The 14,389-nt window shown below is 43.6% G+C and overlaps 1 protein-coding gene across 1 annotated transcript in view; it reads left to right on the top strand.

The window, feature by feature from the left end:
- Window positions 1-14,389, top strand: part of LOC143835467 (calcium-activated chloride channel regulator 1-like) — a 45,729-nt gene that overhangs the window by 14,096 nt on the left and 17,244 nt on the right. The window contains exons 6-9 of the mRNA XM_077333107.1: window positions 704-925; window positions 1,158-1,382; window positions 8,249-8,426; window positions 9,535-9,641. Coding sequence (XP_077189222.1) covers window positions 704-925; window positions 1,158-1,382; window positions 8,249-8,426; window positions 9,535-9,641 — 732 coding nt within the window. The remainder of the gene's footprint in view (window positions 1-703; window positions 926-1,157; window positions 1,383-8,248; window positions 8,427-9,534; window positions 9,642-14,389) is intronic.

The following is a 14,389-nucleotide window of genomic DNA, read 5'->3' as shown; positions in this document are numbered from 1 at the left end:
CCATGTTCTTAGAAGTTGTTAATCTTTCTCTCATGCAACTCCAGCCGTTTCAATTTAAACACTGATCCCCACTCTTTTCAAGATTCAGGGTCTTTTACCTTGAAACATCTGGAGTTCAATGGCCAATTCTGGATGTCCATCTGTTCTCATAGTGTGAACATACTCAACCTGCATCAATGAAGGCTCCATAACCAAGGGTAAAATTGAAGAAACAGAGGGGGGGGGAATGCCTTTACTCTCTGGTCATATGAAGCAGCAGGATCTTCCAAAAAGCAGGGCTACTCTGTAGGGGCTCATGACTCAGTATGTGAAAGTTCTACAATCCACCTCTGGGTCTCAGTCCATCTGCTGAAGACGTGAAAGAATGCTGAGAAAGCACATGAAAGAATTAGCATGTGACAGAATGTTGAGAAAGGAAAATGCTGAGAAAGGAAAATGGAATGGTGGATTTTATATAGATATATTTACTTATTAATGGGAAGCAGGCCCAGGGATTAGTGGGTAAATTGGGATGGTCTGTTTAGAGTCTATTCATACAAAGTCAAGGAAACTGCATGAGCAGAATTTAAAATCTGCATAGCATCTGTGTGTGGCAAAGAATGTCCTTATTTGCCCCATTGCTATGTGAAGTAGGAGCTGTTGTCATAAATTAAGAGTTACTGATAACCTATCATTCTAACCAGTTCTTATTATCTTTTTTAAGGTCACTGAGTTCTGCAACAACAGTAGCCATAACGTTAATGCAACAAATCTGCATAACAAACTGTGCAAGTATAGAAGCACCTGGGACGTAATCACAGCATCTGAAGATTTTGTTGGTTCATCTCCATTAAGTACTCCTCCACCTGCCCCTATTTTCTCCTTGTTTCAAACTCAGGATAGAGTTGTTTGTTTAGTACTTGATGTTTCTGGAAGTATGATTGGAGTAAGTTATTTTCAATTTCTAAAAGTAGAATGTAGAGATAATTGGTCAGTTTTAAGATGATGATATTAATGTCCACAGTTTTGTGTCATCATATCAGTTTTAAATTGTAAACTGTTAGAAATGTTCCAACTATGTTTATTTTTCCCTGGGAAGAAAATCTGACATGTATGTTTTATAAAATCACAATAATGGATTAATACAAAATATGGTATTTTCCCCCTTTCATGTACAGAGTAATCGAATTAATCGACTGAGGCAAGCTTCAGAAATATTTGTTCGTCAGATTATTGAAACCGGTTCCTGGGTTGGAATTGTCACATTCAATAATGTTGCAAAAATTGAGACTAGTCTTCAACAGATAACCAGTGAAAGTGTCCGGGATTCTCTTATACGCCTTCTGCCTACATCAGCTGGTGGAGGAACTAGCATCTGTACAGGAGTGCAAACAGGATTTAGTGTAAGAAAGAACATTTCTCTGTTATTTTATTTTTCCTAGTATGAATAATACTTTTGTTCAAGTATTCAAAAACCAGTTCATATCATTTCTTGTTTGCAGTCCTCCTTTTGATTGGGGATTGTGCCAAGGAACAGAAAACTTTTAACAATACCAATTTCTTTATCATCAACCTTAAAGCAATGTAATTCCCCAGAAGTCAAATACTTTTATTTCTAGATTTTCAACTGTAATCCTGTTTTGGCTTTTTCTGCGTTAACCTTCATCAGTAGTCATTTCAAATCTTCACTGTTTTCTGCCAGTAATGTGGTATCATTTGCACATCTCAAATTGCTAATGTTTCTTCTGTGAATTTTCGCTTCTAATCCAGTTTTCTTTATATGTTCTGCATATAGATTGAAACTTAATTTCTACCATGATATTAAAACATAATCATTCTACATTATTTATTAATATCAGTGCTAGGTGACATTTTGGGGAACAACAGTATATTGGTGTCTTAATGGTGGGAAAATATGATTCTTTCCAACAAAAGAAAGAGCTTGGATCACTGAATCACTCCACAGCAGAGCAGATCAATGTGTACAAAATGTTAGTTTACAACAATGATCTGGAATGATGTTCTCCATCTCATTTGGAGGGGTTAAGCATTTCATACCTAAATCGAAGTATCTTCCCTTTGCAGGCTACATAAGATAAATTACAGAGACCGATTATGCACGGGGCAGGAACCCCAGGATGGTGGCAGCAGGGCAGCCCCAATTACGCATGACGCTGCTGCCATCCCAGCCCTGGCCTGGCACAGTGCCCTGGAAGACCCACGGCAAGGGAACGCTGAATTTTTCATTTTTCCTGGGATGCCACAAACGCCAGTGGGGAATGGTTTGGGCCATCGCTGTGCATAAACGGAAAAGCCAGGCCTTTCAGCCCAGCCCTACCCTCGACCTATGGAGTCCCTGGCTGGGGAGTCCCCCCATCCCAATCTTGGTGAGAGAGCAGCATGCCACTCCCCACTATTGTGTGGTGGGGGCCCTATTCCCCCTGCTCCTCCCCAATGCTGCTGCCTCCAGGCAGCATGCTGGGCTTATCAGCCTCACTGTTTTGCACATATATGCATGCTACGCTGGGGCAGCCTGAATACTCCAGGGGATTCCCTCCCCCATGAGTACATGGGAGGTCTGGTGTTGCTGCTGCCGTGCATAATGGGTCAGAGCCAAGCATTCTCCCATCAGAGTTACTATGAGAGTATTGCTGCATGCTTTCTCCTTCTTCAATGCTATAGTACATGTCCCATTTGTTTAATGATGGCAGTAAACATGCTGTATTCTTTCAACACTATCTCATCATCAGTGAATGAGGCGGGATTGGCCTATTGGGACTGAATTATGACTGGGACTCTTGGTCAAGCCCAAGGGAACATCAGAGCAATTGGATTGGTTGGACAAATGACTTTTCATAGAATGAAATCAATTGGATGCAAACCTTTAAAATATTTTAAGCAGAATCACCATTCCAAGAGACCTAACATAATTCAGGCTTAGTTTTAGTGGGCTAATGGAAAAAATATAAAGCAGCTTTCTCATATACAAATAAACACTGGTTTATTTCTGTCGAATGTCATTGATTTTTATAATTCAGATTCCTGAAGCCCAGAGCTGAAAGTTCACAAGCTTTCTACAGTGTATCTCAGAGTTACACTGGCACATCACAAAGTTGCAGCACCATTTTGTGGCATTCAGTAACATCCATGATAATCCCTTAGGATAACAACTAGGAATATTATTGTTCCACAGATATCCTGCTGCTATGGCTCCTGCTTGTCTCAAGATTTCACAGTGATTATATAATTTATTTATATGAAGATTGATAATCCTCTTTTCAATTTATGAGTTCTTCAGCCAAAGAACAAACTTGTTTAACTTATTCATTTTTGATTTAATTTCTATACCACCATGCTCGCAGATTTGCAAATAAAAAATACAAATTGAATCAGAAGTATTATTTTAGTTGTACCTTTGTACAATAAAAGAAACAGAGGTAACCTGAAGCATGTGTGGTGGTTTAAAGTCTAGAAGATAAATCTTAGACAGGCCCTTCAAAGATATGGTTAATCAAGCGGCCAATGGGGAACCGCACGAAGTCGCTTGCCCGAGCCTCGCTTAGAATCATAGAATAGAATCATAGAATCATAGAGTTGGAAGGGGCCATACAGGCCATCTAGTCCAACCCCCTGCTCAACGCAGGATTGGCCCTAAGCATCCTAAAGCATCCAAGAAAAGTGTGTATCCAACCTTTGCTTGAAGACTGCCAGTGAGGGGGAGCTCACCACCTCCTTAGGCAGCCTATTCCACTGCTGAACTACTCTGACTGTGAAAAACTTTTTCCTGATATCTAGCCTATATCGTTGTACTTGAAGTTTAAACTCATTACTGCGTGTCCTCTCCTCTGCAGCCAACAGAAACAGCATCCTGCCCTCCTCCAAGTGACAACCTTTCAAATACTTAAAGAGGGCTATCATGTCCCCTCTCAACCTCCTTTTCTCCAAGCTGAACATTCCCAAGTCCCTCAACCTATCTTCATAGGGCTTGGTCCCTTGGCCCCAGATCATCTTCGTCGCTCTCCTCTGTACCCTTTCAATTTTATCTACGTCCTTCTTGAAGTGAGGCCTCCAGAACTGCACACAGTACTCCAGGTGTGGTCTGACCAGTGCTGTATACAATGGGACTATGACATCTTGTGATTTTGATGTGATGCCTCTGTTGATACAGCCCAAAATGGCATTTGCCTTTTTTACCGCTGCATCACACTGCCTGCTCATGTTTAGTTTACAATCCACAAGTACCCCAAGGTCTCGTTCACACACAGTGTTACCTAGAAGCGTATCCCCCATCCAGTAGGCATGCTTTTCATTTTTCTGACCCAGATGCAAAACTTTACACTTATCTTTATTAAATTGCATCTTGTTCTCATTTGCCCATTTTTCCATTGTGTTCAGATCTCGTTGAACTCTGTCTCTATCTTCCAGAGTATTTGCCAGTCCTCCCAATTTGGTGTCATCTGCAAACTTGATGAGTAGTCCCTCCACCCCCTCATCTAGATCATTAATAAATATGTTAAAAAGTACCGGGCCAAGCACCGAGCCCTGAGGTACCCCGCTACTCACCTCTCTCCAGTCTGATGAAACACCATTGACAACAACTCTTTGAGTGCGGTTCTCTAACCAATTCCCTATCTACCTGACTATCTGAAAATCCAGATTGCAGTCCTTCAATTTATCCATCAGAACATCATGGGGAACCTTGTCAAAAGCTTTACTAAAATCCAAGTAAATGACATCAACCGAATTTCCCCGATCCAGCAAACCTGTTACTTGGTCAAAAAAGGAAACCAGGTTGGTCTGGCAGGACCTGTTGGAGACAAATCCATGCTGACTTCCTTGGATCACCAAATTGTCCTCCAGATGTTTGCAGATCGCTCCCTTTAATATCTGCTCCATTATCTTCCCCACAATAGAGGTCAGACTCACTGGTCTGTAGTTTCCCGGGTCATCCTTCCTCCCTTTTTTGAAGATCGGAATAACATTTGCTCTCTTCCAGTCCTCCAGGACATCTCCAGTCCTTAAAGAGGTTCCGAAGATGATGGACAAGGGCTGTGCAAGTTCTCTGGAAAGTTCTTTGAGTACTCTCAGGTGCATTTCATCCGGACCAGGGGATTTGAACTCATCCAGTGCAGCTAAATGCCTCTCGACAACCTCTCTATCCATGTTAACCTGCCACCCAGACACTGTTCTTTGGCTATGGCCAACTCTAGATGTGCCTAAACACTTTGACCTGTGGGAAAAAACAGATGTAAAATAGGCACTAAGCCTTTCTGCTTTCTCTGCATCTTCCGTTAAGAGTTTGTCCATCCGCACCCAACAGTGGGCCTATTTCCTCCTTTACTTTACGTTTGCTCCTCCTCCTTGCTTGCCCTGGCTGGGGAGTCACCGGACGGACAGAAGATGCTGCCTGCCCGGTGAGTCCTCCAGCCGCCCTTCTCCCACTAGAAGCCTCTTCTCCCTTCGGCAGAAGCCTCCCCCGCACACCGCCTCCATTTTCCGGCTCCTGCCAGGCTCAGCAGAAGCCTCCCCCGCCCACCGCCGCCATTTTCCGGCTCCTGCCAGGCTCGGCAGAAGCCTCCCCCGCCCACCGCCGCCATTTTCCGGCTCCTGCCAGGCTCGGCAGAAGCCTCCCCCGCCCACCGCCGCCATTTTCCGGCTCCTGCCAGGCTCGGCAGAAGCCTCCCCCGCCCACCGCCTCCATTTTACGGCTTCTGCCGGCCCTGAGCGCTCCTTCGCTGCAGCGAAGGAGCGCCTTGCCGCTCCAGCGGCAGGGAGAAGCCTCCAGAAGACCTGCCGGTGGGGGGGGGGGCTGCGCAGCCTTCTCCCGCCCGCCCTAGCGCCCATTTTATTCCCCTTTAAAATGGGCTTTATTCCTAGTGCTGAATAAACCAGCTGTGTTGCTACTACCTCTGAAGATGTTACCGTTTGTCTTCTTTGAGGATCACTGACTGCTCCATTCAGCTGTAGGCTTCCTTTTGAATGCTCCTGTAGGAGACATCAATCATTCTCTTTTTGGTGTGGCTCATCTTGCTTATATTTTGGCAATTTATTTGTGCCACAGAGCTAGTTGCTGCCATTCTTCATTGATGAATAAGACACCTTTATTTAAAACAGCCTGTCTAAAATGACCAAGCTATCAGATTTAGCAAATCACAAGTAGTACTAAGTTTGATAAATGTAAATTCACAACAGAAAATCTAACTTCCAAAAGTAGTTGTACTTAGCAAATATGGTAAGGGACCTCAATGATCAGAAAGATAATATAGGAATAAGTACTTAATCAGATAACCAGGCTTTAAAGAACCAGCACCTTGAAACAAACTGATATACCTTAGAGGAATACTGGCAGATTCTCCTGTTCTCACTTCCACATTTTGGACCAACGTAAACCTTCTAACTACCTTTAAATAATATGCAAATAACTAAGGGATAAGGAGATTGTTTATTGGTTTACCTGCCATAAGGGAATTATATAATCCAGTGGTCCCCAACCTGCGGGCCGCGGCCCGGCGCCGGGCCGCAAAGGCCATGGCGCCGGGCCGCGGCTCCCTCTCCACGCCCCCCCCCCGCAGTAAAAAACTTCCCAGGCCGCAAGCTTGCGGCCCGGGAAGCTTCTTACTGCGGCAGGGCGGGGAGAGGGAATCAGGGCCGGGCCGCGCCCGCGCGGCCCGCGGGTGCGGCTCGCGGGCGCGGCCCGATTAGCGGGTGCGGCCCGCGGGCGCGGCCGGGCGCGGCCCGATCCGCGGGTGCGGCCGGGCGCGGCTCGCGGGCGCGGCCCGATTCACGGGTGCGGCCCGCGGGCGCGGCCGGGTGCGGCCCGATCCGCGGGCGCGGCCGGGCGCGGCTCGTGGGCGTGGCCTGCGCGGTCCCTGCGGGCGCGGCCCAATGCCCTGCCGGTCCCCAGCCTAATAAAGGTTGGGGACCACTGATATAATCCTTCATCAGTGCATTTGCTTGTCTTTCTGTTATGATCACAGATAACAGAATTTGTTGGCATAAGGAAATACACTGAGCATTTCTGCACATGGGTAAAAATAGTGTTGCACCAGCTGAGTGGTGTAACGCTACATAAACTCATGTTTCCCAGCCCCTCCTCACCTTTCCTGCTGTCGCGCTCTTCTCTGCTGCCATTTTGCGCTTCTCCCCCTCCACAAGTGCTGCTGGTAATGGAAGAAGAGAGTGACGTGATTTACATGGGACTCTCTTCTGCCCGTCACTCAAGTCAGGCAGCCAATCCCGTTTCTCCATGATTTAAAGGGCCCCCTGCAATGACCGCTAATTAAAAAAAAATCAGGAGTTCTCTGTTTAAATGCCTGTGCATCTAATCAATGATGCATAGTGCTTCTTTATTGCCACTGCTTATGGAATGACGAGGCTTGCTTCTTTTAAAAATAAATCTTGTTCGTGATTGGGGGGGGAGCTTAGAGAGGCATGCTTTGTGCTACAACTTTGTGGATATTTTTTTTAACCTTTGCCTGTATGATTGAATGACTATTTGTTGCTCCAGGTAATTCACTTGAAAAAAACAAACCTCCGTTCTGCTGCCGCTGCCTCTCCCCTCACGCACACACCCATACCCACACACCCACTCCGCGGAGTTCCCTTGCTGCGGGTGGTAGGGGCGCCTGCCTGGTGGCTTTTCCCACTGGCTGGCTGCCTCTTGCCCTGGGCTTGTAGCTCCTTGCCCTGCCTCTCAAGAGAGGGAGGGAGGGAGGGAGGGAGGGAGGAGAAAGGGCCTGGCTCCCCATGTGATCTGACAGGGAGGCTTCTTCAAAGGAGAGATGTTTGGGAAAAATTCTTACTGCCATCACCTGCATACTTGTCCACTGGAAGAGGGGGCTGGGAGCAGGGGTGGGACGAGGTATGTGCCTTACACATTTGATCCTCCATACCTTTCTTTGGCTGGTGGCCAACTGGCTGCTCTCCATTAGGTAGTGCTACAAATGTTAGTGAATCCACTGTAACACTATGGCTCTCACACTTGCCATTTCTGTATGGTTGGACCCACAACAGAGGACATACAGAATATTAGTTGACAATGACTTTCACAGTAGAACTACCATCCTCAAAAGTGGCATGACACTGGTATGTGAAGTAATCACATTACTTTCTTATACCACACGATATCCTGTAACAAATACTTTCAGTGTGACTTTGAGACCTGACTATGTGGAATCTACATAGGTTCACCTTAATGCCAATCATATCCAGAGGCTTCTGTGGTACTTGTTCTGTTGCTGTTAAATTTAAAATACTCTTTTCAATTCAGGTGTTTTTACAGAAGTACCCAAGTACTGATGGCTGTGAAATTGTGCTGTTAACGGATGGGCAAGATTCAACTATAAGTTCTTGTTTTAGTACAGTTGAAAAAAGTGGGTCAGTAATTCATACCATTGCCTTGGGACCAAGTGCTTCAAAGCAATTGGAAATGTTGGCAACTATGACAGGTAAAAAGGACGCAGGACACAGCCGCTTATATGTTGTATGATGTGATTTGGGGATTTTATTATGTTTTTAATTGTTTTATGTTGTAAACCTCCCTGAGACCTAATTGGAGAATGGTGGTCTAAAAATATAATAATAATAATAATAATAATAATAATAATAATAATAATAATAATAATAATAATAATAATAATAATAATAATAATAATAATAATAATAAATGTTACAAGGCTTATTTCTGTGCTATACAGTGGTGGTTGGTACTTCCAGAACAGTGTGATACAACTCCCATCCAGCCTGTCAATACGTGCCCTTGACAAATTCCCAGTGTTCCTCCTATCTAGTCCATTTCCCTCCTTTCAGTAATGATGGTTCAGTGCAACCTCTGTCTTCAGAGGCAATATATACAAGATGATAGTGACAGCCAACAGAAGGAGGCATCACTATAATTCTCCTATGAGCTTCTGGAAGAATCTAACTAGTTGGGGAAAGTGAGTTAGTTAGGTTGATGGGGAACGAATGGTGGACTAGATAAAACCAGCAGAGATCTTTTTAGTTCTTACAAAATCAGTCTCTCACTTGTTTCTTCCATCTCAATGTGATTTCTAATTAAGAAATGGTTAATATATTTATAATCAGAGTAGCTAAAGATATTTATTTATGACTATATCCTTAGATATACTAAAAAAGACAATTGTTGGATTGACTGGTAGTACATATCCTAAAATTTATGTCACCCCCCTCCAAAAAAAAGTATTCTATATGAAACATAAAAAGAAGAAAAATATTATGTAAACAATAGTATTTTAATAGTAAAACCATCTATTTCAGGTAAAGTCACATATCAGTAGATTTATTACATGGTTATCATTCCAATAATTCAAAAATACTACCATCTTTAATTAAAAAATTGTCCCTTAACAGAAATTTCACTAAAATATCACTGTTATAAGAGAACAAAGATGAATGTCTGGTATAGTGTGACAGCAATGGTAAAATTAAACTATCCTCGATACTATTGTAGAAGGGACAATATAGTAATTGTCTAAATTATCTACCTACCTTTAAATTTGTTTTAAAAATACTGATTTTCTTCCAATTCTGTTTCAGGTGGTTTGAAGCTTTTAGCTACTGATAGCGTGGATTCCAACACTCTTATAGAAGCTTTCACTGGGATTTCTTCAAGGGATGGAAATATCTCACAGCAAGCTATTCAGGTCTGGATGCCAAGAATTTGGGAGCAAGCAGGGGCCCACAATATGAAGTGAAGTACCATTTTAAGAGCAAATGATCCACAACTGGGGCATCTCCAGTGAATTCTCCCCCATAAAAATGTTTTAAAATATTCAGGTGGTAGAGACAAGAGTCAGAAGGGACCTCCAGGATCATCTAGTCCAAACCCCTGCAGAATGCAGGAAATTCACAACTACTTGCCCACCACAGTGACCCAATTCCATGCCCTGGTGATGCCCCCTTGCAAACCAGAATCACTGGCCAGTCTAGCCTAGAAGAAGTTCGCCTTCTGATCCCAAAGTGGCAATCAGCATTTCCATAGGCATGCAAGAAAGGGCCATGAGTCAAGCACTGAACAATCCCTTCTGCCTACCCACTTAATAGCTGCCTAAGTTCACAGAATCAGCTATTTAGCCTCTGCTTTAAAACTTCCAAAGGAGGAGAACCAACCACCCCCTGAGGAAGCCTGTTACACTATGGAACCACTCTGTCAGAAACTTCTTCTGGATGTTTAGCCAAAAATTCTTTTGAATTAATTTCAACCCATTGGTTCTGGGACAACAGAAAACAATTCCGTTTCATTCTCTACATGGCAGTCTTTCAAGTACTTGAAGAAGGCTATCATATCACCTTTTACTCATCTTCTCTCCAGGCTAAACATACCAAGCTCTCTCAACCTTTGCTTATAGGGGGGTATCAACACCCATCATCATTTTCGGTGCTATCCTCTGGAAGCGCTCCAGTTTGTCTACATCCTTCTTCAATTGTGGTGCCCAAAACTGAACACAGTAGACTGAGATCTAACCAGAGCAAAGCAATACCAGCCCCTCATGTGATAGGGACACTATACCTCTTTTGAAACAGCCCCAAATCCCATTTGCCTTTTTAGCCGCTGAGTCAGGCATTCAAACTTTATTGCACTAGGCCATAGGCCATCGCAAAATCAGATACAATAAAATTGTTAAAAACAAACGCAGAATAAAAATTACATACATTAACCCATACCTTCTGCTCATTAGCCCACAGTATTTGCCACAAGGCCAGCTCGAATCTTTCTTGCGGTCAAAGCAAAGGTGGCAACCCTTTGTGTCACAAATGTGTCTGTATTGGAAAGCAAATACCTTATCATGAGCTGAAGAAAATTACCCTGGAATGATTTTATTTAGAAATTTCCTCCTTGGATCTGTGTGAAGTGGACATTCCAGTAGATAGTGCGGCAGATCTTCAATTACTGGGTTCCCACAAATACGGAGATGTTGTAAAAGAGCAATTTGAGCATATCTCCCAATCAGAAGAGGGCATTGACTGAAATCTCAGTACTGAAAACGTTACCCTTAGCTTGCTCACATTACCCAGATACAGGGCTCTGCTGTGATCTTTTTTAAGGGTCTTAAACCATGGAGCACACCTGGACTGCACAATTAAAGATTTTTAGCCACTGAGTCATACTGCTGACTCATGTTCAATGTATGGTCTACTAAGACCCCTATACCTTTTTTGCATATACTACTGCCAAGACAAGTCTCCCTAATCCTATAAGGATGCATTTGATTTTTTTCTACCTAAATGCAGAACTTTACATTTATCACTATTGGAATTCATTTTAACCAAGTTTTCCAGCCTGTCAAGATCACATTGTATCTTGATTTTTTCTTCTGCTGTGTTTGCTACCCCTCTCAGTTTAGTATCATCTGCAAATTTAATAAGCACCCCTTCTATTATTTTGTCCAAATCATTTATGAATATATTGAACAACACAGGGCCCAGGACAGATCCCTGAGGCACTCCACTTGTCATTCCTCCTCAAGAGGATGATGAGCTATTAACAGGCACCCTTTGGGTGTGATCTGTCAACCAGTTATCAATCCACCTAACAGTAATAGTACCCATATCACATTTTACCAACTTTCCAACAATAATATCATGTGGAATTACTGAAATTGAGATAAACTATATCCAAAGCATATTCTTAATCCAGCAAGATAGTAACTTTATCAGAAAAAGAGATACGGTTAGTCTGACATGACTTGTTCTTGAGAAAGCTGTGCTAACTTTTAGTAATCATAGCCATCTGGTCTACCTGCTCATTATTTGATGATTTATTCTAAAATTTTGCCAGCTTCAGACATCAAGCTGACAGGCTGGTAGTTACCAGGATCCTTCTTTCCCCCTTTCTTGAAGATGGGGACAACATTTACTCACCTCCAATCCTCTGGCACTTCACCTGTTCTCCAAGAACTGTCAGAAATAATAGACAGTGGTTCAGAAATTACATAGAATCATAGAATCATAGAATCATAGAGTTGGAAGGGGCCATACAGGCCATCTAGTCCAACTCCCTGCTCAACGCAGGATTAGCCCTAAGCATCCTAAAGCATCCAAGAAAAGTGTGTATCCAACCTTTGCTTGAAGACTGCCAGTGAGGGGGAGCTCACCACCTCCTTAGGCAGCCTATTCCACTGCTGAACTACTCTGACTGTGAAATTTTTTTTCCTGATATCTATCCTATATCATTGTACTTGAAGTTTAAACCCATTACTGCGTGTCCTCTCCTCTGCAGCCAACAGAAACAGCATCATGCCCTCCTCCAAGTGACAACCTTTCAAATACTTAAAGAGGGCTATCATGTCCCCTCTCAACCTCCTTTTCTCCAGGCTGAACATTCCCAAGTCCCTCAACCTATCTTCATAGGGCTTGGTCCCTTGGCTCCAGATCATCTTCGTCGCTCTCCTCTGTACCCTTTCAATTTTATCGACGTCCTTCTTGAAGTGAGGCCTCCAGAACTGCACACAGTATTCCAGGTGTGGTCTGACCAGTGTCGTATACAATGGGACTATGACATCTTGTGATTTTGATGTGATGCCTCTGTTGATACAGCCCAAAACGGCACTTGCCTTTTTTACCGCTGCATCACACTGCCTGCTCATGTTTAGTTTACAATCCACAAGTACCCCAAGGTCTCGTTCACACACAGTGTTACCTAGAAGCGTATCCCCCATCCAGTAGGCATGCTTTTCATTTTTCTGACCCAGATGCAGAACATTACACTTATCTTTATTAAATTGCATCTTTTTCTCATTTGCCCATTTTTCCATTGTGTTCAGATCTCGTTGAACTCTGTCTCTATCTTCCGGAGTATTTGTCATTCCTCCCAATTTGGTGTCATCTGCAAACTTGATGAGTAGTCCCTCCACCCCCTCATCTAGATCATTAATAAATATGTTAAAAAGTACCGGGCCGAGCACTGAGCCCTGAGGTACCCCGCTACTCACCTCTCTCCAGTCTGATGAAACACCATTGACAACAACTCTTTGAATGCTGTTCTCTAACCAATTCCCTATCCACCTGACTATCTGAAAATCCAGATTGCAGTCCTTCAATTTATCCATCAGAACATCATGGGGAACCTTGTCAAAAGCTTTACTAAAATCCAAGTAAATGACATCAACCGAATTTCCCCGATCCAGCAAACCTGTTACTTGGTCAAAAAAGGAAACCAGGTTGGTCTGGCAGGACCTGTTGGAGACAAATCCATGCTGACTTCCTTGGATCACCAAATTGTCCTCCAGATGTTTGCAGATGATAATATCTGCTCCATTATCTTCCCCACAACAGAGGCCAGACTCACTGGTCTGTAGTTTAAACCCATTACTGCATCCTTTCTCCCTTTTTTGAAGATCGGAATAACGTTTGCTCTCTTCCAGTCCTCCGGGACATCTCCAGTCCTTAAAGAGGTTCTGAAGATGATGGACAAGGGCTGTGCAAGTTCTCTGGAAAGTTCTTTGAGCACTCTCGGGTGCACTTCATCCGGCCCAGGGGATTTGAACTCATCCAGTGCAGCTAAATGCCTCTCAACAACCTCTCTATCCATGTTAACCTGCCACCCAGACACTATCCTTTGGCTACGGCCATCTCTAGATGTGCCTAAACACTTTGACCTGTGGGAAAAAACGTAAAATAGGCACTAAGCCTTTCTGCTTTCTCTGCATCTTCCGTTAGAGTTTGTCCATCCACACCCAACAGTGGGCCTATTGCCTCCTTTACTTTATGTTTGCTCCTCACATAACTGAAAAATCTTTTCTTGTTACAATGGGCTTCCCTGGCCAATCTTAGCTCACTCTCAGCTTTGGCCTTTCTGATGATTGATCTACAGTGCCTAGTAACCTGTAGGTACTCTTCTTTAGAGCTCTGTCCTTCCCTCCATTTCCTGAACATTTTCCTTTTCTTTCTTAGTTCCTCTTGAAGTTCTCTGTTCATCCAAATAGGCTTCTTAGAGCTCCTGCAGTTTTTTCGTCTTTCTGGGATAGTCATTGATTGAGCATGCAATAGCTCTTGTTTGAGTAGCGCCCACCCTTCACATGCTCCCTTCTCTTCCAGCATTCTCGTCCATGGTATGACACTCATCATGTCTCTGAGTTTATTAAAGTTTGCCCTACGAAAATCCAACATCTGCGTCTGGCTACAAGCTTCCTTGGCTCCCCATCTCAAAAGGAATTCTATGAGGACATGGTCACTTCCCCCTAGGGTCCCCACCTCCTTCACCTCATCCACCAACTCTTGCCTGTTGGTCAGTATTAAGTCCAGTATGGCTGAACCTCTTGTGGGTTCATCTACCATATGATAAATGAAATTGTCAGCCAGGCAGGTCAGAAACTTGCATGACTGAGGACGCTTCGCAGAGTTTGTTTCCCAGCACACATCTGGGAAATTGAAGTCACCCATGATGACAAGG

Source organism: Paroedura picta, chromosome 4 (assembly GCF_049243985.1).
Source record: "Paroedura picta isolate Pp20150507F chromosome 4, Ppicta_v3.0, whole genome shotgun sequence".
NCBI classification, from domain to species: Eukaryota; Metazoa; Chordata; class Lepidosauria; order Squamata; family Gekkonidae; genus Paroedura; species Paroedura picta.
Note: the sequence above shows the minus strand (reverse complement) of the source record. Positions and strands in the feature narration are given on the sequence as shown.